We start from the raw sequence: 25,993 nt of genomic DNA on the forward strand, positions 1-25,993 counted from the left end.
TTATAGGAGCTTCATTAACTTTATGCTGCTTTGGATTTTTTTTAGACATTTATGCCTTCAGAAGAAGAGAAAAGTCAAGATAATCTAATACCAGGAGAAAGTCTCTACAAGGAAGAAGAAAGTGGAATAGGTAAGCTCCTTCGGCGATTGGTCACATTAGTTTTACTGGAATGCATTTTACCTTACATTGCCTCTTAAAATCAAGATTTGATTCATATTAGAACAGAATATATGAATCTGTCTCTTAATTTTTAAATAGAATTGTGTATACTTTTTCTTATTAAATACCAGTCAGTTGAATGTCAGGTGATTGAATCTGATGTCTCCAAAGAGTAATGGCAGAGCAAACTGAGAGCAGATGTTCGGTATCCCCAGTTCCCAGCTACTGTCATGGCTGTCTTCCGAAACGCCATGCTAGTCCACATCCCATGTCCGCTTGTACCCGTTCATTCTTAGCCCTTGGACTCACACTTTGGCCCATCAGCTGCACTGAAATTTCTCTTACCTATAACCTCCCCTCAGTTTCTGAATGTAGCATTTCTCATTGACAGCTTTTCTTTTAAGAAAAGCCTCAATATCAAAATGAATTTAAGCCACAGCTCTCAAACTTTTTCTTCTCAGGACCACATCATGCTCTGAAAAGCTTTTGTTGATTAATTGTACCTATTGACATTTACTAAATAAGAAAATAAGAGCGTATTAACTCAATATGTGTAATTCACTGAGTTAGCACTAATAATTGCAAGATAATTTGCAAAACTATAAAACAATGTCACTTTTCACTAAATTTTGTTTTATAAAATGTAGCTACTATCGCTGAAAACAGGCAAGTGTCTCAAATTTTCTATCACATTGATGACCAGGACCCAACCGCCTGACCTCCTGCCTCCTAGATCACACATCAGCAGGAAGGTAGACTCTAAGTAGAACTAGGACTTGACCCCTGTGATCTGATAAGGGCTGCAGATGTTCCAACTTGTGGCTGAGCCCCTATACCAGATGCCAGACCGGCAGTGCTGTTGACACGACGGGAATCTGACCTGCAAATCTCTTGGTTGAAATGCTCAGGATTGCAGAGGAGGCACTGCACAGCACTGAAAATGGAAATGGGAATGAATACAATGGTGGAAAATTGTTCCTAGTTTGTACTCTGGTCTTTATGCTTTGCTTTCTTCTGATTCATTCATTAACAAAGGTAGTACCAGATTTTTTAAGTTCATGACCAATTTTAAGCCTGTTCTTTTTGTCTTTTATGAAACTAAAATATTCATGCAAGTCATGTAGAACAGTCAAGATGGTTTTGTTTGCTGATAACAAAATGCATAAATATTTGCTTAAAGGGGAATTTCTTAATTTGTAGAAACTCACTATCTTTTTTTTTCCCCCTAAGCACTGTCTGTTTATTTGAAAGTCAATTACAGAGGGAGAGAACTTGTATCCACTGGTTCATTCCCCAAGTGGCTGCCACAGCCTGGGTTGGGCCAGGCCAAAGGCAGGAGCTGAGAGCTGCATCCCAGCTGCGCAGTGGGTGTCGGATCCGAACGCGTGGGCCATTTACCATTGGTTTCCCCAGTGCATTAGTGGGAAACTGGACCAGAAGTGAAACAGCTGAGCCTCAAAACAGTGGTTAAGTGGGGTGTTGATGTTGCAAGTAGCATTAACCCTCTGCCCACAGTGCCAGCCCCAGAAACTCAGTTTCTTCATCATTTTCACACAGAGTTCATTCCTTTTTCATTCGTGGCTTGTAGGAAAATAACTCCATCCTATAATTTCTGGCCAAAATTCCTAACACCTACTCTGCTTTAACTTGGATTGATATGTCCACTCTGGAGTAAGTACTGTGACAAGAGGAATGTTGTTGCAGGTTTACTTAAATTAGTTCAAAGTCTCTGTTCTTAGAACCATGTTATGTCCCTGACCACAGTGTAGTCTTGTGGACAGAGGACCAAGAAGGCAGCTGTCATATCTGCTGTATCGGTTTGCCTCACTAGTCTCTTGACAAACATTCTTTTTTTTTTTTTTTAAATATTCATTGATTACATTGTGTTGTAATTACATAGAATCTGGGATTCAGCCACATACTTGTGAGTACTCAGAAAATCAAGGTGAAAATTTACACTTTAGTAAGATGGACTGCAAATGAGTAAGGTGCTATGATGAAAGATACACGTGTGTCTCTGGGGATCACAAGGTGTCTCTTGGATGAACAGGAGAAAGCTTGTGTTGGCTAAACCAATATTTCTCTCTCTCCTTTATTTATAGAAAATAAAATATATAGTGAGACATAGCTGTTTAGCACTCATGATATAACTGTGTGTGTGTGAATCACTTCATGTGCTTGTCTAAGCATTTCTATTGAAAAGTGATTTGGGATATCAGTATCAAGTTTTGAATTTTGAGAATGAAGGATCAGTAGAAGTGCACTAGGTAGACAAGGGAAAGAAAAGGACTGGAGAGGTGGCACATTCAGATTCAAGGAGTATTATGTATAAATCCAGACCCATGACTAAATTGGAGGTTGGGCAGCAGTTGGGGACCTTCATGGAATCAGTGGAAATGCTGCAGGAGTCTTGCAGGTGAAAGTACCAGGCCCTCCTAAAGGCCACAGCAAGATGGTAAGTCATTGATGCTGACACGTGAGACTGAAGGCGACAAATCTGTGTGAAACCTGGCCAGGCACATTAGTGAACGTGCTGCGTGTGTTTCATAGTAGAAATTATTAATTTCTCATTTGTTAATTGTCAAGAAATAACCATTTTTGGACTCTGAAGTCCTTTGTTCCCACAGTTATATTTTAGACTGTTCTCTGTTTAGGTACAGTTCAATAAGAGATCTGCTTACGTAAAAGGAAGTTGTTTAAAAGAAAAATGTGTGTTCTGTCATTGTTGAGCATAAACAGTAGAGCCTGTGCTTCAGGTTTCCAGAGAACATAAACTGACCCTTGCTGTTTGAGGGAACAGGGCTGCACCGCATTTGATGGCATTGTTTCTAAATGAACCGATGTCACATTGCAGCTTAACAGTTATCTTCAGGTCGTCACCTTTTCAGTAAGTTCCAGATCACCAACATAGTTAAATCACTGTGGTAACGGAATGGACTGCTGGCACCGGTGTAAAAATGGAGACACTGTGCATTCCCGTTGTTTTTGGGATTATGTCAGGACACAGGCTGGTCAGAATTTTATAATTCACAAAGGCAGCTAGGCCACAGTTAAGTAACACTATTTAGCTACCCTGAAAAATCTTGAGGTATATTTCTCTGAAATTCAGAAGTATATTTCTTTCCTTATGTCTTATTTTTGTGTTTCTGAACAGCTAAACTACAAGATGAGTCACTTAATGTAAGTCACTGTAACTTTTATTTATTTATTTATTTTTGCTATTGTCAAATATTGGTTTGTCGTTGATAGTGAATGTTTGGTAAAATACCTGAAAAATCACAACCAGCCATGGACTTTCCAGTGTTTCCTGGGGAAATCAGTAGGACGTGGCTTTACTGTTAGGTAACTGTGGGGTTAATCTCTCTCACTGAACCACCCCATTTTATGACTGGAAGCACATACCTTCTGCCTGAATAAGAAGGAAGGAGAAAAAAAAAAGCCTCGGTGTGGTTCAGGCGTGCCCTGCACTCACCATGAGATGTTTGAAAGTGGGCTGCTGTACTGATGCAGCTGGCATGTGCCCGGTCCTCCCTCCCTTCCCTGAATGCTGCAGCAGCTGCCTTTGCCCCGAATGGACACAGTAATCCTTTCCAAATATAAGAAAAATTCTGTAGCAAGGACTTGAAATATTAGGAGATGCTCTGAGACATCCTGCTCAGTTAAAAGCATGAAGTTAGATTGACAGGATTCTCACAAAACAGGCCATTTTGTGAGAATCTTGTGTGTTTAAATAAAGCAGGAGAGCTCTTTGGATAAGAAAGAAATTTGTAGAATTCAGAAAGTTATTCTGTTGTTAGTCCTTGACCATAAGCATTTTAAAGACAATAATAAACGCAGTGTAAAGTTAATAGGCTGAGCTAAAATTTTTTCAGAAGAAAGATGCCCTGAACCCGTGAGCCCCGGACAACATGAAAAAGAATGTGTAGTCACTTCTTCAGCGTCTGTGCAGATTATAGACACCAGTTCCCCTTCCCTGCGTTCAGGCGTTTTGTGAGGTCATCCGGAAATAATCCTTCATGTTGTATATTTAGGTCGAAAATTCAGGCCCAAGAGCAGACGAAGATATGCATAGCAAATCTTGCAACAAAGGAGGTAAGTTAACCAATTTGAAGACATTTATTTTAATATTAGCTATAATTAACTATTTCTTTGGTGTGACAGGCCCTGTGCTAATTAATTCACAGATTTTCTATCATAGCCCAGCAAAATAAATATTAGTAGTATGACATCTATAATGAAATTGCAGCTGACCCAATACCTGGTGACTTGTTGGAAGCCTTGCAGCTTCTTCTCAGTTCTCTTCCTTAAGTAGCTACTATAGCTTTGCTAGAAACTTTACAGTGGACTCAGTCCAGTGAGAAAACAGAGCGTAGTCTGCAATGGTTTGCAACAGAGAATTGTCATGCCTTTTCACTTCTGATCACCACATTTACGTGGGCCGGGTCTCGGTGCACAGAACCTGTGGAGATTACCAATGCCAGGTGATTCTGTTGACAGCCCATTTGTCATTTATGCCGCTCCAAAAGCAAGTACCATTCTGCACTGGGTACATCCAGGTGCTTAAGCACATACAGTATATATTGCCTGTTTGAGATCACTGGTTTCGCATTACATATGTTCTGAGATTTTGACCTGTAGATTTGTGTAATTCTAGTCAGTTTTTGAAGCTTTTCCAGATAACAGAGAGTGCTGCCATGCATCTCCTGTTACCTGTTTCCCAGCACCTGTGTCTCTAGAAGTGCAGTTGCACCTGTCCAGCCTTACCCATCGCTCCAAAGTGTCCCCACATGGCTTTGTGCCCATCATGGCAGGCCTTCTGCCATGTTTGGTATTTGTTAACTGTGTGGATATTTGCTACTCTAGTGGCTAAAATACAGTGTTTCATTGTTTTCCTTGCCTGTTTCTTAATGCTATGTTGTTTTATATGCTGAGAGAAAGGGCCTTAAATTCTGCTGTGTAAAGTCTAGTGTGGTGCCCCAGGGCATGGTTCTTCCCTCCTTGAAATCCCATGTATTTACATATAAAAATGAAGCTGACATGACAGTGTTATTGAGAGTACCCCATCAAAATTCATTTTGTGAACTATGTACTGTAGTCCCTGGCTCGTTACTGGTACCCAGTAAAATTACTGTCCGTCATCCTTACCTTCCCAGACACACATAAATACCCCTGAAGCAAGCGTGGAGTGAAAGAATGTTTAAATGTATATTTAAGATTTTTTTTAATTTACTTCTCAGAGATATTTGATAGAAAAGACAACACCGAGATTGTAAGAAGTGACAGTGTTGAAGCAAGTCCTGAAGAGGTACATTATCCTATTAAATTGAGGCATTTTTATGTTTTATCCATGTCATTTTCACCTGTACACAAGAAGTCTGAGAAAAACTTGACTTCCTTATATAAATTATTAGAAGGATATATCAAGAGTTCTGCAAGTTACACTTTTGTGACGTTTAGGTAATTTTGCAGGTTCTGGGGTTATTTGTAAGTATCCATGTGATGAATAATGTTTTTCTGCATACTCTGTTTCATAAACCACAAAAAAATAATTTGTTTCTGTTTCATTTTTGGGTTTTTTTTTGTTGGTTTGTTTTAAAGATTGATTTCAAAGGCAGAGAGAGAAGCCAAGACAGAGAATCTTCCATCTGCTGGCTCACTCCACCAGTGACCGCAGTGGCCAGGGCAATATGGGCTGGGTAGCAGGGGCCAAAGCTTTTGGATCATCTTCCAGTGCTTCCCCAGGCACAGGAGCTGGGGGATGCATCAGAAGTGGGGCAGCCTGTGCCTGAGCTGGTGCTCACAGGGATGCCAGCTGTGCCGCAGTGCTAGCCCCAAAAGCAAAGGAAGTAGTGAAATCCCACCAATTAAATTGCAATGTGCTTTGTTTTTCTAAAAACATGTTTCAGAAGTGCTACGTAGACAGAAACAGATTGAGTATTTTGTATGAGCTTTGCTTTCAAATTAGAAATACAAATATCTTACCTAATGCAAACCCAGGGGCCTTACTAGTGTTAGTGTAGAGTTTAAAGTGTATATATCGGGCCCGGCGGCGTGGTCTAGAGGCTAAAGTCCTTGCCTTGAAAGCCCCGGGATCCCATATGGGTGCCGGTTCTAATCCCGGCAGCTCCACTTCCCATCCAGCTCCCTGCTTGTGGCCTGGGAAAGCAGTCGAGGACGGCCCAAAGCCTTGGGACCCTGCACCCACGTGGGAGACCCGGAAGAGGTTCCAGGTTCCCGGCTTCGGATTGGCGCACACCGGCCCGTTGCGGCTCACTTGGGGAGTGAATCATCGGACGGAAGATCTTCCTCTCTGTCTCTCCTCCTCTCTGTATATCCGGCTTTCCAATAACAATAAAATCTTAAAAAAAAAAATGTATATATCAATTTAAAATGTAAACGTTAATTTAAAATTTGTGTATCATTTTGTCCAAAAACTAGAAGCTGGCAATCTGTGCTCCCATTCTCGTTAGTTTTGGGTGCGATTCTGTCACCTTTAATATAGTCATCCTTAATTCCAGGTCGAAGAGGAAGAAAGGCAAATGCTGAAAAGAAAACCAAAGAAGCATTATCCCCCTTCAGAAGATGAATTGGGTATCTAGAATATACATGTTCCTGTTTAAGGCACATTTAAAAATTTAATGATTTCTCACCCAAAGAGCCAATAACAGGATTCTTAAGGATGGTAACTGTTTACTTCATCAGTTTTGAGGCTGATTTGTTTCCAACTGAATTGACACCTAGAATCTTTTCTGGACCTCATTCTGGAAGCTAGATTCTTTTGAAAGACCCAAGCTCTGGAACTCACCCTGTGCCAGTACCTCTGGGAGGTGGCCTGCGTGCAGGTCCGGGGAGGCGTGTCCGTCAGTGTGGAGACGGCTCTTCTGGCCTTAGCCTGGGTTCTTGTGGTCTGTAGCAGTGCCATCCCATAGACCTTCTTCAGTCATGGAAATGTTGCATTTTTATTTTTTCTGATACAGTAATTATTAACCACATGTGACTGTTCAGTGTGTAAAAGTGGTCAGTGGGAAAGGAAGATTGAGTTTGTAATCGTACGTCATTTCCACCTTAGATTTAGACAGACACATGTGACTAATAACTGCCACTGTGGACAGTACAAGGGCTTTCAAACTTTAATATTTGGCATAAATTAGAAACTCAATAAATAATGAGCGCACACAAAGAATTGATAGTCAAATACATTTTGTTAGAAGCATACTTTATAATCATTTATTTTTTTAGTTCATATTGCATCCAGGTGCAATCTATGTTCTTTATCATATACTCCCATAACAATAATTCTATGAGTTAGATATTGTCACCGTTATACAAACAGAAAATTAAGGTTCTGGGAGATTGTAACTTTATCTCCACCAAGTGAATCTGATTCCAGAGTCATGGTATCAATTACTAAGCTCTGCTTTATAGGTGATAACTCATACAAAAAGTGGAAATTAAAGTGTTTCTGGGAACTCTGTATGCACCAAACCCTTTCCATAGAATTTCCATTTTGTTGGTGTCATGTGAGCATTTGGAGAGTTATTTTTTATTGTATTGATTTTTTTTGCCATCTCCAAAAACCAGTATTTGGTGCTCAAATCACATGACAGTAACAAATATATTTATTATATACTTCAGCTTCACTCTATGACAAGCCTAAAAAATAAGTATCAAACTGTCTTAAAATAAAATTACACTTCATTTTTTCATTTTGGTTTTATCTCTTTGTGATTCTATTCAAACTAATTTACAGATGATAATTCAGATATCCTGGATTCTACCAAAATGGAAACAGTAGAGAGGCAATGTTCTGAAACCAACCCACAAAACGCAAAGGTATTTTTTCCTATATAATAATTTAAGTTTGAACGTAACCTGTTTAAAAAACTGAGTACTTACTATGATACATGTTTTTCCTTTTTGTGTTTTTTACTTAGTATATCTCTGATAACAATCACATTGTTATAAAAGATATATAGCTCTTATTCTCCCTCAAAAGCAAATGTTAAAGCCAGATTAGTAATCTTTGCCTAGTATTTTGTTCAGTAGTATATTGATATCTTCAGATTTCTTTATATTATTTCCAAAGTATCCTGTGCTTTTTCCTAAATACAGCTGTGGGGCCAGCATCATGGCGTGGCAGGTAGGACAGCACCTGCAAGGCTGGCAGCCCATATGAACACCAGTTACCGTTAATGGTTGCTCCACTTTAGTCCAGCTGCCTGCTGATGTGCCTTGGAAAGCAGTAGAAGATGGCCTGAGTACTCGGATCCTTGCCAGCTACATGAGTGGTCCAGGTGGAGTTCCAGGCTCCTGACTTCCCCCAGGCACCTCCGCAAGCCCTTTTGGCCGCTGGGAAGTGAACCAGTGGATGTAACATCTCTCCACCTCTCCTTCCCTTCCTCTCTCCCTGTAATTCTGCATTTCAAATATTTTAAATCCATTGAAAAGTAAACATGGAGTAGGTGTCATGGTTTAACATGTTAGGCTTCCACCCTTGGCACTGGCATCTTATAGGGTTCCAGTTTGAATCCTAGCTGCTTCATTTCCAGTCCAGATCTCTGCTTATGGCCTGGAAAACAGAGGAGGACAGCCCAAGTCCTTGGGCCCCTGCACCCTGTGGGAGACCTGGGAGAGGCTTCAGGCTCCTACCTTCAGACTGGGCAAACTTGGCCAGTGATGGAAGATATCTGGCTCTCCTCTCTTAACACTACCTTTCAAATGAAGATAAATTTTATAAATAAATAAATAACTTACTTGCCCCAGAATATTTGAATGCAGTGACCATACCACTTTCTCCCTAGCATACATTGGCACACTGCCATCTCGCTGGCATAGGCCCTGTCCAAAAACTACAGGCAGTCCAAGAATTGGCCGCCCTTGACTTTTTCTCCCCATGGTCTTATTTTCGTTTTAAGACTCATAAAAGCAGCTTATAGATTTTTATTTCTGCCCCTACTATCTGTTTTATTCTGTATTAAATTTCCGAGGTTCCCAGGTTCCTACCAAATATTTTTTTTATTATTATTCTTCCATTTGTGAGACTTGGTACTCTAACATTTCTGTTTGTCTTTCTAAACTAACTCCTTATTCTCCTCCTCTATCACCTGCTTCTTGCCTTTCAAATTTATTTCTCCCACCTTGTTCCAAAATTTTTTTAAAAAAATGTTTTATTAGAAAGGCAGATTTATAGAGAGAAGGAAAGACAGAGGGAAGAATCTGCTGGTTCACTCCCCAAATGCTTGTGGAGGCCGGAGCTGAGACCATCCTCAGCCAGGAGCCAGGGGCTTCTTCCAGATCTCCCGTGTGGGTGCAGGGGCCCAAGGACTTCAGTTATCCTCTGCTCGGGCCGTTAGCAAGGAGCTGAATCATAAGTGGAGCAGTTGCAACACGAACCAGCACCCCTATGGAATGCCAACACTTGCAGATGGAGGATTAACCTCTAGAGCTTTGGTACCAGCCCCCAAAGCATTTAAATCATGCTATTAAAATATGTAAGCTGACTTATGTTATATTATATGTAAGCTGACTTATTTTATTACAACTAGTTCAGAGATAATTTTTGCCCAAGAACTAGAATGTCTCTGTTTTCCCTTCAACTTCATGTGTTTAATGTTAAATTGAAATAAACACTATCTTACCTAGTTTCATTTTAAAAATCAAAAGATTTTCAGTATTACAAAAGAATATTTGCTTGCATGGAATGTTGTATGCAATCATTTAATATCACATTTGACATTGACATCAAGAGTGATTTGGGGATAGTAAGCTGAGAATGATTTTATCATTCTTATTACAGATTCTATGTAAGAAGCATGTATCATTTTATAAAAGCAATTAAGTCATTTCTCTAAATTATATATGGCAAGACTAAAAGAAGACCAAAATTAGATAGATGGAAAAAACCAAGAACTGGAAAAATAAAAGCAGGGAATAAAAAGTGAGTTGCTTGCATGTCATCAGGATCTGATTAAATGCTCAAGGGACTGAATATTGGCTCCGAAAGAACCATGTGACAATCAGAAGTGCAGGCTTTCCAGTGGTTTGGAAACTTCCAAATAGTGCCTCAACTTCCCAGCCTATGAAGGTGGTGAAATGCTAAGACTGAAATGAAGTGTACCAGAAATCCTGCCTGCTCCCCACTGCCCCAGCACACACACTCACACACGCAGCACGTGAAAAGATTCTGGCTTAAAAATCACAGCATGAGTTTCACATTCAGTGTCAAATAAGGCATTGGGCTTTTCCGAATGGGTTGAACTTGCATTTTCTCACCTTGTACCAAGTTGGGTATAAGATGAGCCATTGAGGTGTGAAAAAAAAGTGGTGTAGAAAGTGTTTACATGTGCCTTTTATCTAAAAATCAAAAATTTCAACTCTGTTTCAGATGTATATGAGTAGATTAGTCTTGGGGGCCTCACTGCAAGTGAGCTTACCCGACATCCTGCGTCAGTCACAGGCTGGAACCCCCCATGTCACTGCTGTCTGCAGTCCTGTGAACGTGCTTCAGGCAGTCTGGGAGTCCCACGATACAAAGACCTGAGAGTGGCCTCTCCTTGTCTGGTTACCGTCAGCGTGTTAGGAGCCAAGAGGACAGATGCTGGCTTAAATGAATTTGCTGAAGTTATTTTTCAAAAGCAGCTTCCAGCAAGCTTAATAAAGATGACTGATTTTGAATTGATTTTGAACTAGAAAGACAAACTTTGAGGAGAGTAAGTGGAGGCAAGATTAAGTGTGAAAGAAACCCCCTTGCTTTGTTCAACTTTTCCATAGGAAGAGAACTCTGGAGATCTAGAAGAATCCCCTCAGATGAGCTGTGAGCCGCAGAGCACTGCCTCAATGGCTGTGGAGGAAAAGGGTGAGTCAGTTGCTCCGAGCTGAGACCGCCTCCCCAGCGGCCGGCCTTCGGCGTACTTCACTGTCCGACACATCTGTTTATTTGCCTGCCTTGTACCTTGTGCTTCTAATTGCTAGAACCCGAAGCATTTTTAATTTGGATCCTACTCCACTCAAACTGTGCCGATTCTCAGCTAACCCAGTTCAGGTTTATCAGCCTGCGGTGGAGTGTGTGTGTGTGTGTGTGTGTGTGCACATGGCTGTGGCTGTGTGTGTCTGTGGCTGTGACTCTGTGTGTGTTTGTGTGTACGTGGCTGTGACTGTGTGTTTGTGTGTGTGGCTGTGACTCTGTGTGTGTTTGTGTGCACGTGGCTGTGACTGTGTGTGTGTGGCTGTGACTCTCTGTGTGTTTGTGTGCACGTGGCTGTGACTGTGTGTGGCTGTGACTGTGTGTGTGTTTGTGTGCACGTGGCTGTGACTCTGTGTGTGTTTGTGTGCACGTGGCTGTGACTGTGTGTGTGTTTGTGTGCACGTGGCTGTGACTGTGTGTGTGTGCGTGGCTGTGACTCTGTGTGTGTTTGTGTGCACGTGGCTGTGACTGTGTGTGTGCGTGGCTGTGACTCTGTGTGTTTGTGTGCACGTGGCTGTGACTGTGTGTGTGCGTGGCTGTGACTCTGTGTGTTTGTGTGCACGTGGCTGTGACTGTGTGTGTGTGTGTGCGCGTGGCTGTGTCTGACCGCAGTCCTGTGGGCGAGGCCGACTGGTGAGCGGCAGTGCATGGAGTTCTGCCTTCTTTGCAGATGAATTTAGCAATAGCGAAGCTGCCAGCGAAAAGACGGAGCAGAATGAAGAGGACAGCTTCAAATCTCAGGAGGTAAGGACTGTTTCATCTTGATCTGTCCACAGTGTAAGCACTAAAACTAAATTGTGTTTCATTCCATTGCTTGAAGTTTTTCTCAAGTATTCTTAGAAGTCTTTATTTAGTACAGTGAGGTACCTTTTCATACAGTGCATTTAATCAGTGTCATTATGATTAATTTTGCTCCCTTCATCTCGGTTTCCTCAGACATTTGAATGAGACCTACTTTCTATGGCCAGATAGGATCAGCCTAGTGCTCTCCATGAGTGACACGCTTGGGTTCTGACTCACGTCTTGGCACTGCCAGTGCGGGCACCAACACAGGGCAGTGGACCTCAGACTGTCAGAAACATGGGGTCCAGCCAGAAAGACGTGAGAGCAGCACCCAGAGGGACCGTTTCCTGAGGCAAGGGAGTGTCTTCCGGGGAGGCTGTCACAACAGCCAGCCTGACTCAGATTCGCAGCGGCTTAGGGCAGAGAACCAATGGCCCAACACAGACACTGTAACTCGAGGGACACAGGCTGTACAGTGGCCAGATCTTCCAGCTAACCATGCTGCATTTGCCAGTTTTTAATGATAAGAAAATCAGTAGACTCCTTTATTTATTTTATAAGGAATAACATTTACTCACATGTAACTTAAGACTTATCCCAACTGAAATGAACATGTTATTTCCTACCAAATTAAAAAGTAGGACTCATTGAGCGCTCACGTCCATCACCTCATTGCCTCATGCTCTTCTCGAATTCATGAGTTACCAGCATTTCTGAATGAAATATGTAGAACTTGCAGTCCCTTATTTACTAAGTGACAAAGCTAGGATTTGAGCTTCTTAGGAATCTCTCATCTTGAGAAAACAAATTACTTGTATGATAGAAGATGCAATTACTGATTTTTATTGTTTCTTTTTTCCCATTTTCTTTCCAGGAAGATCAGCCAGTAGTTATTAAAAGAAAAAGAGGAAGACCTCGTAAATACCCTATAGAAACAGCATTCAAAGCAAGTAAGTATTTAGTGTGTTTTCAGTTCACAGGTAAGAAATTCTCCAAGTAATTTTTCTAAGTTAATTTTTTTTTTTCTAGAAGATGACACCAAGACAGATGCTGGCATAGCTCCTGTAAGTAATTGTAAAAGCCAGACTATCTTCAAATATTTATTCTTGACCTGGAAAGGTTATACTGCACTATATGATATTTTCAACCACTTGAGTGTTGGAAGACTCAATTAAATCAAACATTAAGTAGCCAGTTAAATATTTTATCAGTGATTAATTATTATTAGTGATAAACTGATTCTATTAGTTCTTGAGCCTGATTCCATCTTTACTCATAGGATTACGTAAAAATTACTTGGGGACTCGTCCTCTTGTGGTTGCCCCGGGTGACTTGTCTTGTGTGATTTTTAAGATGATAGCTTCCTTGTAAAGACCTCTGAGATGCTTCACCACCTTCTATAAAATTGCTTTTATACTAAAATATACCCTGCTTTTAATGCAGAGCACTCCCTAGTGACAACTTTATTTGGTTTTTGTTCTATTTCCTGGGCATTCTTTTGCTTGATTCTGGAGTATCTGCTCAGTGAGATCATTGTATCAAGATTTTTGTGGCATGCATCTAAGTAACAGCATTCTAGTGAGGACAGACATGTCACCTGCCCTGATAAAGTGGTATGGATTCAGGTGTCAGCTTTGACACTTTCTCCCAGATCTGTGATTCATAGATTGCAGTACTTATCTCACAGACTTGTTGTAGGAAGGCAAAACCAGAGAACCACATGGATGGATGCACTGACCTGAAAAGTGGTTGGCCACGCTGCATCGCCTGCAGTGTTCTTCCGGCAACACACAGGAAGACCATGTGTTCAGAGACCTTGACATTTACGCCTGCTTGGCACAGGTCTCAGACATTCTGTTTACATTGCAAATAGAGGTGCTCAACCTTCTTTATGTTACTGATTGTCTTTCAGCGGGATGAACTGCTGACTTCCATTTCCTGTTTGTTTAAACTTAGGTAGAACAATCTCCACCTAGTGGCAAACTGAAAGTAATGGCCCCAGGTAAGCATTGAAACTTGAGCGTTGAGACCCACGGCTTTCCACTAAGTATGATGTAAAAGAGGTAAGGGAAACAGGCTTTGCAAAAAGATGCTAGAATTTAATTTTGTTTCTCATTAAAATGAATGGCCTCCTAGCTAACAACAGTGTCCTTGACAGCCAGGAGAGACTATACCACTTAGCTTTTACTGTGACCTGTGTATTTCCTGGTTTAATCAGTCCGAGTAGCCTTCATGAAGGCGGGCAAGGCATGAAAAAGCAAAATAGTGGAGATATGCAAGGAAATAACTGGCGCCACACATGATCCAAGCCATAATTTGCTGGATATGTTTAGGAAAGAAACTGACCGGGGATTAAAAACTGTTACAAGGAAGATACAAGTTCAGTTCAAGAGCCTGCTGTTCTCAGGCTTGTAGCAATTTTGAAAGCAGCCTGTGCATAAGACTAAAGAGGTAAAGTTGTTTGGAATTGTTTTTTGTCATCATTCCAAAGAGGGAAAGTGTTGATGAAGATCGGTTCTGGGTGGCAGAATGGTGGACACATTCCGTGTTATTTGTTACTATCGCACACATGGCTCCAAGTTTTTGAATGTGTTTAAACTTCATGATTTGAAAATTTTCACATGAAAGCAAAAATCGCCATTGATGGGCTTTTAAAGGGCAGGAATTTGGCCAGCGATTAAGATGCCCAGCCAGGGTGCCTGGGTTCGACACTAGCTGCAGCTCCTCGCTCCGGCTTCCTTGCTGATGCACACCGCGTAATACCAGTGGTCAAGATTAGTGGGTCCTTGTCATGCCTGTAGGAGGCCTGGACTGAGACCCTGCTCGTAGCTTCAGTCCTGACAGTGGACTGTTGTGGGCGTTTGCAGCTCAAACCAGCAGATGAGAGAAGGCACGTGTACTTCTAAGTTACAAATAGACATGGGAGGCTCGGGTGGTGGCTCAACAAGCTAAACCTTTGCCTGTGGTGCTGGCATCTCATATAGCTACTGATTCTACTCCTGGCTGCCCCTCTTTCTGGACCAGCCCAATACTTTTGGACTGAGAAAGCAGGCAAAGGTGGCTCAAGTCCTTGGGCCCCTGCACCCACATGGAAGACCCGGAGAAAGCTCTTGGCTCCTGGCCTCCTTCAGATCAGCTCAGCTCTGGCCATTGCAGCCATTTGGGGAGTGAACCAGCACATGGAAAATCTGTCTCCGTCTCCCTCAGTGTGTACATCTGCCTTTCAAATAAATAAATATTCATGTTGTTTTATGCATATGCAGATGCACAAGGCGAATGTTGTGGCACAGCAGCTTGTTACCGCTCTGGACACCTGCTTCCCGTGGCAGAGTCCCGTTAGAGTCCTGGCACCCCCTCCACTTACGGCCCCGCTTTACACTAAGGTGTGCTAGGAGGCAGCTCGTGTACCCCACTGGAGAGGCTGAGTGCAGGTCCCGGCCTAGCCCGGTCCTGGCTGTTGTGGGCGTCTGAAGAGTAAACCAGCGACGAAGGATACACATCTGGGTCTGTCTCATGTTCTCTGTTGCTCTTTCAAGTAAACAAAAATAAATATTCTTGAAAGAAATAAAAAATAAGCAGTAATTACTTTTTAAAAAAATATCTATTTTTATTGTAAAGTCAGATATACAAAGAGGAGGAGAGACAGAGAGGAAGATCTTCCGTCTAATGGTTCATTCCCCAAGCGGCCGCAACAGCCAATGCTGAGCCGATGTGAAGCCAGGAGCCAGGAGCTCTTCCGGGATTCCCACATGGGTGCAGGGTCCCAAGGCTTTGAAACATCCTCTCCTGCTTTCCCAGGCCACAAGCAGGGAGCTGGATGGGAAGTGGAGCCACCGGGATTAGAACCGGCACCCGTATGGGATCCCGGGGCATGCAAGGTGAAGACCTCTTAACCACTACGCATTTGCGCCAGGTCCAGTAATAACTTTTTTAAAAGAAGACTGTGACAACTGTTTTCTGTGAATTGACATGATCATGTTATAAAAATCAACAAGGTAAAGTAAATGTGTAGTATACACTTTTTTCACACTTAATTGCAATCTTACTACCACTTTTATTTTCTCTTGGTAAATTAAAGGTTATTTTTGGAAAGAGGAAGGCAATTCTGCGCATGGTTAGTATTGCTGTATTGAACTTGGAGAAAAGGGCAGACGCTGCCCTGTTCATCACTGGCAACAACTACTTTGAGTTCCGTAATTGTAGCTTCGTTAACCTTCCTTTTATGAGCAAGTTGCAACTCACACAAAAAGCATGCGTGTAAAAACACATACACAACCTACTGACAGGCTTGTAATATTTTTTTACTTAGCAATGATGTAAGTGTTCAAAGCTGAAAAAATTCCAGCTGTTGCTCTACTTGTTAGCTATGTGATTTTGAACAAATTCCATCAATCAAATTACTCCAGCCTGATATTTACAAATATAAACTGGTGTAATACTTGAGAGTATAGAGAGATTTAAAACAAGAATCATCTTGACCTACAGTTCCTGCTTTATCTTGGGTTCCCTGCCATTTTCCTCCTCGTTCTGAGTTCAGAACATTTCAATGACCAGACCATACAGACCACCCAACCCCTTATCTTAATGGTAAACAGATGAGACTGGTGGGATTTAATAATTGTCCCCAATCATGTAGCTTGCTTTTTACAATTCTGAAACAAAAACCCTCGCCCTTCATTCTGATGTACTGTTAGGTGTTCAATTCTGTGTGCCTGATTAATGTAAAATAGTGATCAACAGGGCATTAATCAGCATAAGTACATTGGCAGATTACAAGCCAGACTATTACAGCTTAATATTCATAGCCATGAAGTGCTAATGCAGGCTTCTCTTTTCTTAAAGATGAGTCCAGTAAAGAGGCAGCTCACCTCCATGAAAGAAATATAAGCACGGTAAGTTCATTTCCTTATCAAGATAAATTCTTTGAAAATGAACTGAGTTACTGCTTCATTGGCCACCTTTTCAACTTCAATTTTATTCCTTGTAGGATGATGGCGAAGAGAAAATGGCGAGTGTCCGTCGGAGGGGAAGAAAGCCCAAACGGTCGCTCACGCTGTCAGATGATGCGGGTATTTCATTAGCACAGTCTTAATTACAGAGTCTTAGTATCCCTCTGGATGAGGAAAAATCCAGTGGGGTACAGCAGTATTAATACTGCATAAATATGTGTAAAATAGCTCTAATCCCATGTCAGAAGTGGTACATCCCAGATGCTTCTCTGAGTACATGTGAATTTTTCATGATTGCTGGCTGTGAACTATATAAGTAAACTATCCCAAATGTGTTTGAGATTAAGTTAAACAATTGTGAATTGTAAGTGCTGAAGCAAAAAGGAAGTGCAAAAGCACTTCTTCTACGTCCAAGCCCCTAATGTCCCAAGTTCCAAACTTTATGACACTCTCTGTGGGAAGCATCTTTTGGAATTGTACAATCCAGGTGTTACCTTTCTATTTCAACAGACTCATCAGAGCCAGAAAGAAAACGCCAGAAATCAGTTTCTGAAGGAATTGAGGACAAAAAAGATCAGGATTCTGATGAGGAAGAGGAAGAGGAGGAAGAGGATGAGCCCTCGGGAGCTACCACAAGGTCCAGCACGAGATCTGAGGCCCAGAGGTAACAGGCACGCGGAGCCACCATGGGGCTTTGCTGGCTTCTCTGTCGGAAGGCAGCATCCAGTTTCGTGGGATCTCTAAGTTGGCTGTGTCGTAATGGAGGCTGTTTGATTTTATCTTCAGCAGAAAGTCCAGGCTGTTGGGCTTCTGCCCTTCTGGTTCTTGAAGAATGTGTTTTCTTTTGGGGTCACTTCAAAGTCTTTGCTAGACTTTGAGTGTATGTTTAGTGGAATCCATTCTGTGTGTGTGTGTGTGTGTGTGTGTGTACAAAACTTTTTAAAAATGTATTAGTGATAGCAACCATCTATCTACTGGTACACTCCCCACCAAATACGTGTAATTGCCAGGGCCAAAGCTAGGAGCTAGGAGCTAGAAATGCAGCCCAGGTCTCATGAGTATAGGAACTCAATAACTGGGTTCAGCAGCCAGATCCAGGAGGCAAACCAAATTCTCCAAAGTGGCACGCAGGTGTCTTAACAGCTAAGCTAAATGCCCACTCCTAAAAATATTTTCAAGTATCTGCTATATCTCAGATACAATATCTCAAAGAGTGCTGTGGTCAAATGAATTTCAGAATGCCTTGGAAAGTCCTAAGGGAAATAAACCTGCTTAACTCTCTTTAAACAAGTATTGTTTCCCATTATCTTGCCCTCCATCCTCTGCCCCAAACACAGGTGATCATGATACCCACTCCATCAGCCAGGGTCCTCCCACTCCCGTCAGACAGGGTCCTCCCACTCCATCAGCCAGGGTCCTCCCACTCCGTCAGCCAAGGTCCTCCCTCTCTGTCAGCCAGCGTCCTCCCACTCCGTCAGGCAGTGTCCTCCCACTCCCGTCAGACAGTGTCCTCCCACTCCATCAGCCAAGGTCCTCCCACTCCATCAGCCAGGGTCCTCCCACTCCATCAGCCAGGGTCCTCCCACTTCATCAGCCAGCGTCCTCCCACTCCCGTCAGACGGTGTCCTCCCACTCCATCAGCCAGCATCCTCCCACTCCATCAGCCAGCGTCCTCCCACTCCGTCAGCCAAGGTCCTCCCACTCCGTCAGCCAGGGTCCTCCCACTCCGTCAGCCAGGGTCCTCCCACTCCATCAGCCAGGGTCCTCCCACTCCGTCAGCCAAGGTCCTCCCACTCCGTCAGCCAGGGTCCTCCCACTTCATCAGCCAGCGTCCTCCCACTCCCGTCAGCCAGTGTCCTCCCACTCCATCAGCCAGCATCCTCCCACTCCATCAGCCAGCGTCCTCCCACTCCGTCAGCCAAGGTCCTCCCACTCCGTCAGCCAGGGTCCTCCCACTCTGTCAGCCAGGGTCCTCCCACTCCCGTCAGACAGTGTCCTCCCACTCCATCAGCCAGGATCCTCCCACTCCGTCAGCCAGGGTCCTCCCACTCCCATCAGCCAGGGTCCTCCCACTCCCGTCAGACAGTGTCCTCCCACTCCATCAGCCAGGATCCTCCCACTCCCATCAGCCAGGGTCCTCCCACTCCCATCAGCCAGGGTCCTCCCACTCCCGTCAGACAGTGTCCTCCCACTCCCATCAGCCAGGGTCCTCCCACTCCCATCAGCCAGGGTCCTCCCACTCCCATCAGCCAGGGTCCTCCCACTCCCGTCAGACAGTGTCCTCCCACTCCATCAGCCAGGGTCCTCCCACTCCCATCAGCCAGGGTCCTCCCACTCCCATCAACAAGTGCTTCGACTTGACCATGTGATTTCATTCTAATGGTTAATAACCCCTTCCAAAGCCAGAATGTACCTTTATTGAAATTCACAAGGTGTGAATCTGGTGTCATCTTCTATGTCATTATCAAAAATCAATCCAAAAGTCCTATAACATTTATTTCAAGTCCTTGTCACCTGTAATGATGTAGCAATAATAGTGCCTTGCTTTCACCCACCCCCCAAGTAGACTTAAAACCATCTTTTTTTAAGCATTATTGACTATTGAAGGTCACAACAAAATGTGAACTGTATGAAAAAACAGAAATAATCTATCAATAATAGTACCAGACTTAACATGAACAAAGCCAAAAACTAAACAGTGCCAGATACTGACATACTGTTTCTAATTCCTCCAAACATAATACATTATTAGCTGTCTGTACCATGATTTGACTTCTCAGAGAATCAGAATTTAGAGCCGAAAGACTGAAGAGGATCACATAGCTAAAAATAAGGTACCTCATGACATTTATTAATGAGGCAGCTCAGATAAAGAGATGCCAGAGTCAGGGTTCCTGCTGATCAGAGTGTAGGGTGCTGGAGGTCAGCACCCGTCACTGAGGTTCAGCAAATCCTTAACGTCCCGCCGCCTCCCTCTTGCTAGTATAGCAGGATTCTGCTTGGAGAAGGCTCTTTCGGCCTTTTCGCTCCCTTCAATAGCTATGGCAGGTTGGACATTGCGGTGTAATGTCGTGAAGGCCACCCCTTGGGGCACTCATATCCCTTAGCAGTGCTGTCTCCTTCACTCTGCTAATGCACGTGGCACGCAGGAGGTGATGGTTCAGGTACATGAGCTCCTCTCACCCACATGGGAGACCTAGTGGGATTGCTGGCTCCTGGCTTCTACCTGACCCCATCCCAGCTGTTTCCACCATTTGGCAAAGCTCTCTCACACTATCACTGTCAACCTCACTCTGCTTTTCCAATAAATTTAGTAAACAAATAAACATCAAATTTGCCTTTTATAACCCTGTAAAAATAAGTTCTGTTTAGCTCACATAGCTCTGTAGTCAGTCACCCAGAGTGTTTACGCTCTGCTTTTAGGTGCCGTGGGAACTTGGATTTACAAATGGATTCTCTTCTGTTTGGCTTAGATTCCTTGGCATGACTCAGTCAGTTCCAGTGCACTGCTATCTTTGTTTTCTTAACTGCACACTCCCAGGGTTAGGTGGGCACACAGTGGTGGCACCATGTCCATGCGCTCACATGGGCATTAGTAACAAGGACAGCCACCTCCTCAGAAGTCTCCTCCTTTGCTTGGGAAAAGCAAGCACCCCATGCCGGCAGCTCCTCTTGCTTCCAGTCCTGCTTCTGGGACCTTCCATGTAACTTTCCTTTACATCTTGTAGGATGTCTTGCAGGTCTTCTCTTCGGAGCCCTCTCATCACCCGTGTTTGTTGTCAGTGTAGCCGTAGCCTCTTCCAGAGCCAGAGGCTCCACATCGGAACCCAGAGGAGGGCCGTCCTCCCTCATCTTCCTGATACTGTTCTCTAATATGCATTCAGATCGCTCAGCGTCCTCTAACTGAGCCACTCTAGCCGAACCACTCTTTTTTTTTTTTTTTTTTTTTAATATTCATTTATTCATTAATTACATTGCATTACATGACACAATTTCATAGGTACTGGGATTCCCCCCCTTCACCCCAAACCCTTCCCCCATCATGAATTCCTTCACCTTGATGCATAACCACAGCTCAAGTTCCGTTGAGATTCCCTAATTAAAAGTTTACACCATACAGAGTCCAGCATCCCACTTGTCCAGTTCAAGTTCAACCGCCTCTTAGGGAGGCCCTCTCAGGTTTGTAGGCAGAGCCAGCAGAGCATCACCTCGATCAATTAGAAGCACCAACATATCATCAGCAACAGTCCAGGTATGATGAGGCTGGTGCAGAGTCCACTGATTGACATAGTCCGTCTTAGGGTTTCCCCTTGTCCAGTTTTCCGCTGCAAGCATAAAGCTGAGGTGGTTGATTCATCTACTCCATTTTCCATCTTTTTTTGATTAATGCTTTGATTCCTCCATTTTGTTCAGGGGAATCCCCCTAAAAAAAACTTTGAGGCATTCCCAGTCCAGGCTCCTACATGTACTACTAGTAAGCACAGTGCCCGCCACCGTCCATCACTCCGATCAGCTGATGGTTTTAACCCCTGGGTTGGTTCTCTTCTGAGCCCCGACCTCTATTGGAACCAATGAGTATCGCATCTCTCCCCGGCTCTGCCCATCACACTCTTGTCCCTCACCTAAAGCCGAACCACTCTTATTCTTACAGTTTTTACTCTTAACTAGTTTCTTGTGACTTCTGCGATCTTCACGTTTAACCTTTTGAATTATGCTTACGTTGATCTTGGTACCCTGTTCTGCTCTGATGAGCTCTTTTGGGATCTTTATGTCACCAGCTTCTGTATTTCCCATTTTTCACAGATTTATCTTTTTCTCCGTTGTCATCAAATGTGCACAATAAAAACAAAGAATTGTGCAAGCCAAGTTAGTTGCTTCTCATTTGGCAGGGTCAAAGAAAGCCAACCATTTTTCTGCGTCTAGGCCCCAGTTACTCTGACTTCCCCTGGAGGAGCCTCAGGGCCTGGAGGGTTCCGTGCTGTCACTGCCCAGTGTTTCTGTAATCTGTTTCAGAAAGCATCCTAGTGAGCCATCGCCACGTGCAGCATCCAAACTTGGCAACCCAGAAACAATTTCTCCTAGAAATCACCAAAAATTAGCAAAACAGAGGTTATCCACCAGGAAAAAAGTTAGTGAGACTCCCCCATTAGGAAGGTAAGTCCCTGTTTACACCCCAAGTCCTGTTTAAAACCCGCTGAGACTCTGGTATTGTAATGCTTTCTTCCTAATGTCCTTCAAGATTCTTCTGTCACTAAGTAACTGTAGTAAGAGTTGCTGAAGGTGCCTGGGTGGGCTGCACTGACAGGGCCACACTGCAGGCTTGCTTTGGAGCACCCAGCAGCCCCATCTGCCAGCTCCTCTCAAACCAAGACTAAAGGCAAGGCCCGTTCTTAAGCGGTCACAGGCCTGAATGCTTGCTTCAGTCAGTGCAGCACACTAACTCATATAGCAGCCAAGATTCACTTCTGGCATAACTAGAGCGTTGGAGAGAGAACAGGGTGAACAAAGCCCTCTCAGACAGACAGCACCACCGCCAGCTTGCCCCTTCCGTGCGGCCAGTCGCTCTCACTGCTCCCACGGGCATGCGGGGTCCTGCCTTGCCTTTTCTGTGCTAGAGAGCAGTGCCCTCCCCATCGGTGCTCAGCAAGCCGGGTCCGTCCCTCCCTGGTGTCCACCATCTGCAGCATGCTGCATCACCCACATGCTTCTGACCTCACTCATCTCCCTCCTGCTGCATGTGTGGCTAGGAAAGAAAAACACTGTTGATTTAAGTATATTAGTTTTATTTCTCTCTGTGAGCTAGAAGTTTCTTCTTTAGATCAGAACTAGTCTTCCTTTCTACACGATAGAATTCAAGAATAGGAGACTTCACTGTGTGCAGCCAGTGTTCTGGTCTCTTGTCCCGCTTGGATCTTTATAGCGCGCTGGCAGTGCACTGTCAGCTCAGGCCACAGACGGGGCGCTCTCAAGTTCCCTGACTCACTCCTTGTTAGGTGAAGTGTGCTCTGTGTTCTTATCCGATGTGTGAGAGGCAGCATTTTAGGAAGATCTGGGTGCAGAGTTTTCAATGAGCGTGAAGAGGAGTCACCTGAGGCCCTTAGAAAACGCATGTTGTGAGTGTGCTTGTCTACCAGACTCCCGCTGGCCTCACTCCAGTGAAAAGTGAGCAACTAGCATGTGTCTTGTCCCCTCCCCAGGAAGAAGCAGGCCAGCCCCAAGCGGCTGTGGCCTGCCACGCGCCTTCTGATGCACACAAGTGTGCAGGCGTTCCCAGCAGCAGGTCGTCAGCAGGCCTTGCTGTGTGGCCCTCCTCAGAACAGGCAAGGGAACAGTTTGCTGAAAACCACATTATCTGCAGAATTCAAGACAGCTGATGTTTACTTCTGCCATGAAAGAAACAAGAAGCAGAGCATGTCTTCGTATCAGTAAAGTCACATTTCTATTTCTCTTGTAGCTTTCATTTTCCAAGTCTTAATTCGGTTGTAACTTTTACTGCTTACTTACCACATGTTAGGCATTGTTCTGGGCAGTGCCATTGAAAGATGAGTTAACTTCAGCAGTTACCCTGGAGAAGCTCTTCTCGAATGGAGAAGCACTGTGTGTATCAGACCTTCAGACCCTCCTGACAGCAGTCCGTGTTAAGATTGTCTTGCACAACAGCTTATCGCATTGCTGTTGCTGTAATTGAAACAGAATCAGCATGAGCCAGATTTGGTGTATTATGAAGTAGGTTTCTGTGTGTATGTGTGTGTGTGTTTGAGAGGCAGAAAGCAAGTTAGCACCCATGTGCAGGTTCTTCCTGAAATGCCTATGATTGCTAGAACTAGGCCGGGCCAAGGCCACAGCCAAAGCCAGGGTCTAATGGGGGCAGGGGTCTCACAGGTGGATAAGCCATCACTGCTGCTTTTGGGGCATGTGCTGTCAGGGCAAACCTTTGTGTTCTAGTAATACATTGTTTTAAAATGCCAGCTGTACGGGCTGATACTGTGACACTCAGTGGGTTAAGCTACTGTCTACGAGGCCACGAGCCAATGGGAGCACTTGTTCAAGACCCTGCTGCTCCATTTCTGATCTGCTTCCCTGCTAAAGTGTTTGTGAAGACAGCAGAACATGGCCCAAGAGCGCTGAGTCCATGATGTTCCGGACTGTTGGCTGTCGCCTGGCCTACCCTGACCATTGCAGCCGTTCAAGGGAGCAGTAGGTGGAAGACCTCTCTGTGTCTCTCTGAAACTCTGCCTTCCACTTCTATAAATAAACCTTTTAAAATAAATTAATTGATTAAATTACAGGAACCTGAAGTTTGAAAAGACACATGGGTAAATTACAATGGTAAAGGCTGGGATGAAGATCTGAAGTGCCGTCAGGTTTCAGAGGAGAGCTTGCTCTCCAGTGCAAAAGGCTGCAGCTCCTGAAGGAGTGACTGCCACTGGAACTTAAGATTAAAGGAGTTGATCCTAGGACTGGGATAGAGTGATGCCAAGCCAAAACAAAGAAGCAAAAGCAAAACAAAAATTGATATTTTGAAGCACAAATATGTAAAAAGACATCCTGTATTTGAAAGTAGCAATACTTTGGCAGGCTTGTAATCCAGGGTGCTGCAGAAGGCAGGTGCCCGCACTCTGGTGACTGTCTTAAAGCATCAGCCAGAAGGCACTCGGCCTGTCTCTCCAGATCAACAGCACGATTTGGTGCAGTTGGGAGGTTGATCCGGATGCTGTCCTAATGCTCTGATGCCCTTTCAAACACTGCCTACTATTTTCTCTGATTCTGTACTGCAAAACATGATTTTGCAGTAGATTGCAATCCCTCTATGTTCTTACTGATGTTTTCAATTTGGACAGCATGGTAGAAATAGCAGTTAACCTTGGACAGTATTAGCAGGACTAGCAGTTGACTTAACTTCATACATTGAATAGTTAGGAACCAGAGCAGGAAGTTGACTTGACCAAGATCAGCTCCTAGAAGAGCTGGAACTGGGGTACAAGTGTCCATATTCCCCAACTCTGTTCCTGTGTGAGACTGGCAGAAGGTAACCATGGGGCTCAGCTACGTTCCTGTAGCATTGGTTCTGGGGCATTCTCAGATCATCCATTTTCTAAGAAACTCCCAAATTATTTGAAGCAGCTGGTTGGTACTAACCTCACTTACCATGACTTTCATTAATGCAGATCAAAAACACAGCTCTCTCCCTCTACAAAGCGCAAGAGAGAAGTCAGCCCTCCTGGGGCCCGAACCAGAGGCCAGCAGAGGGTGGAGGAAGCCCCTGTGAAGAAGGCGAAGCGGTAATCCTGGCCACTGGCAAGAAAGGGACAGGCCCCCGTGGCCACCGGTGCCCTGACGAGAAAGGGACAGGCCCCTGTGGCCACCGGTGCCCTGACGAGAAAGGGACAGGCCCCTGTGGCCATGGGCTTTTTTTCCACCTGAAAAAGGATGTGCGTGTGCTGTAAGTTCCTAGGTGTGAGCTTTTCCTTGTTTTGTTTCCAAGCAGCTTTATAAACTACTGTTCATAAAGAGATCATGTACATTTATTTCAGATAAAGGAAAATAAGTTTACTTTGTATCTGAACTCCAAACAAAGTAGTTGTATATTTTAACACTCGAAGTTGGGATTTCCCAATGTGACACATCACTAACACAGGCCCTTGCAGCTCCTGCGGCACCAGGCTGCCTGCGATAATCTGTATAGTATATAAACATGTAAAAATAGGTTGTATTTTACTCTATGTATGAAGCTAATCAATGAACACTTTATTTATTTTACAGAGAAAACTTATCTGTGAACTTCACTATGTATCTGTTTATTTTATTATGTTCCTTTTTTTTTTTTTTTTTTTTAATAAAGAAGGGTTTTAATGCTATGCAGTCATTAGTCGAAATTTTTTTAGGACTCTGCCTGCCCTGTAGCTATCTGAATGTGACCCGGCAGGAAATCCAGACTCTCGCATGTATCCCAGTAAAGTAGTTTAGCTGAGGAACGTCCTGTTGCTTTTGCGTTCAGAATGGAACTTGTTTTTAGAGTATCCTCGCATCTGTGACATCCCCAGCAGCCCCGTGGACGCAGGGGCCTGACTCAGGCAGCGTGATGCCATGTTACCTGCAGCAGGGTCCCCTGTCTGTCCGCCCCTCTTGTCCTGCTGC

General features: G+C 43.9%; 1 protein-coding gene across 3 annotated transcripts in view; it reads left to right on the forward strand.

Annotated features, from left to right (window-relative positions):
* The window catches only part of BOD1L1 (biorientation of chromosomes in cell division 1 like 1), a 56,124-nt gene extending 30,918 nt beyond the window's left edge, over positions 1–25,206 (forward strand). The window contains exons 12-27 of one of the 3 annotated variants that reach the window (XM_058670297.1): positions 46–130; positions 3,315–3,340; positions 4,192–4,252; positions 5,398–5,465; positions 6,679–6,751; positions 7,911–7,993; positions 10,931–11,015; positions 11,794–11,867; positions 12,781–12,856; positions 12,936–12,970; positions 13,863–13,908; positions 16,749–16,798; positions 16,894–16,975; positions 17,366–17,519; positions 21,869–22,009; positions 25,024–25,206. In XM_058670297.1, the coding sequence (XP_058526280.1) occupies positions 46–130; positions 3,315–3,340; positions 4,192–4,252; positions 5,398–5,465; positions 6,679–6,751; positions 7,911–7,993; positions 10,931–11,015; positions 11,794–11,867; positions 12,781–12,856; positions 12,936–12,970; positions 13,863–13,908; positions 16,749–16,798; positions 16,894–16,975; positions 17,366–17,519; positions 21,869–22,009; positions 25,024–25,141 (1,257 nt within the window). In that variant the 3' untranslated portion in view covers positions 25,142–25,206. The remainder of the gene's footprint in view (positions 1–45; positions 131–3,314; positions 3,341–4,191; positions 4,253–5,397; positions 5,466–6,678; positions 6,752–7,910; positions 7,994–10,930; positions 11,016–11,793; positions 11,868–12,780; positions 12,857–12,935; positions 12,971–13,862; positions 13,909–16,748; positions 16,799–16,893; positions 16,976–17,365; positions 17,520–21,868; positions 22,010–25,023) is intronic. The other 2 variants (XM_058670296.1, XM_058670295.1) reach the window with 2 other exon arrangements.
* The last annotated feature ends 787 nt before the right edge of the window (positions 25,207–25,993 follow it).

Source organism: Ochotona princeps, chromosome 11 (assembly GCF_030435755.1).
Source record: "Ochotona princeps isolate mOchPri1 chromosome 11, mOchPri1.hap1, whole genome shotgun sequence".
Lineage (NCBI taxonomy): Eukaryota > Metazoa > Chordata > Mammalia > Lagomorpha > Ochotonidae > Ochotona > Ochotona princeps.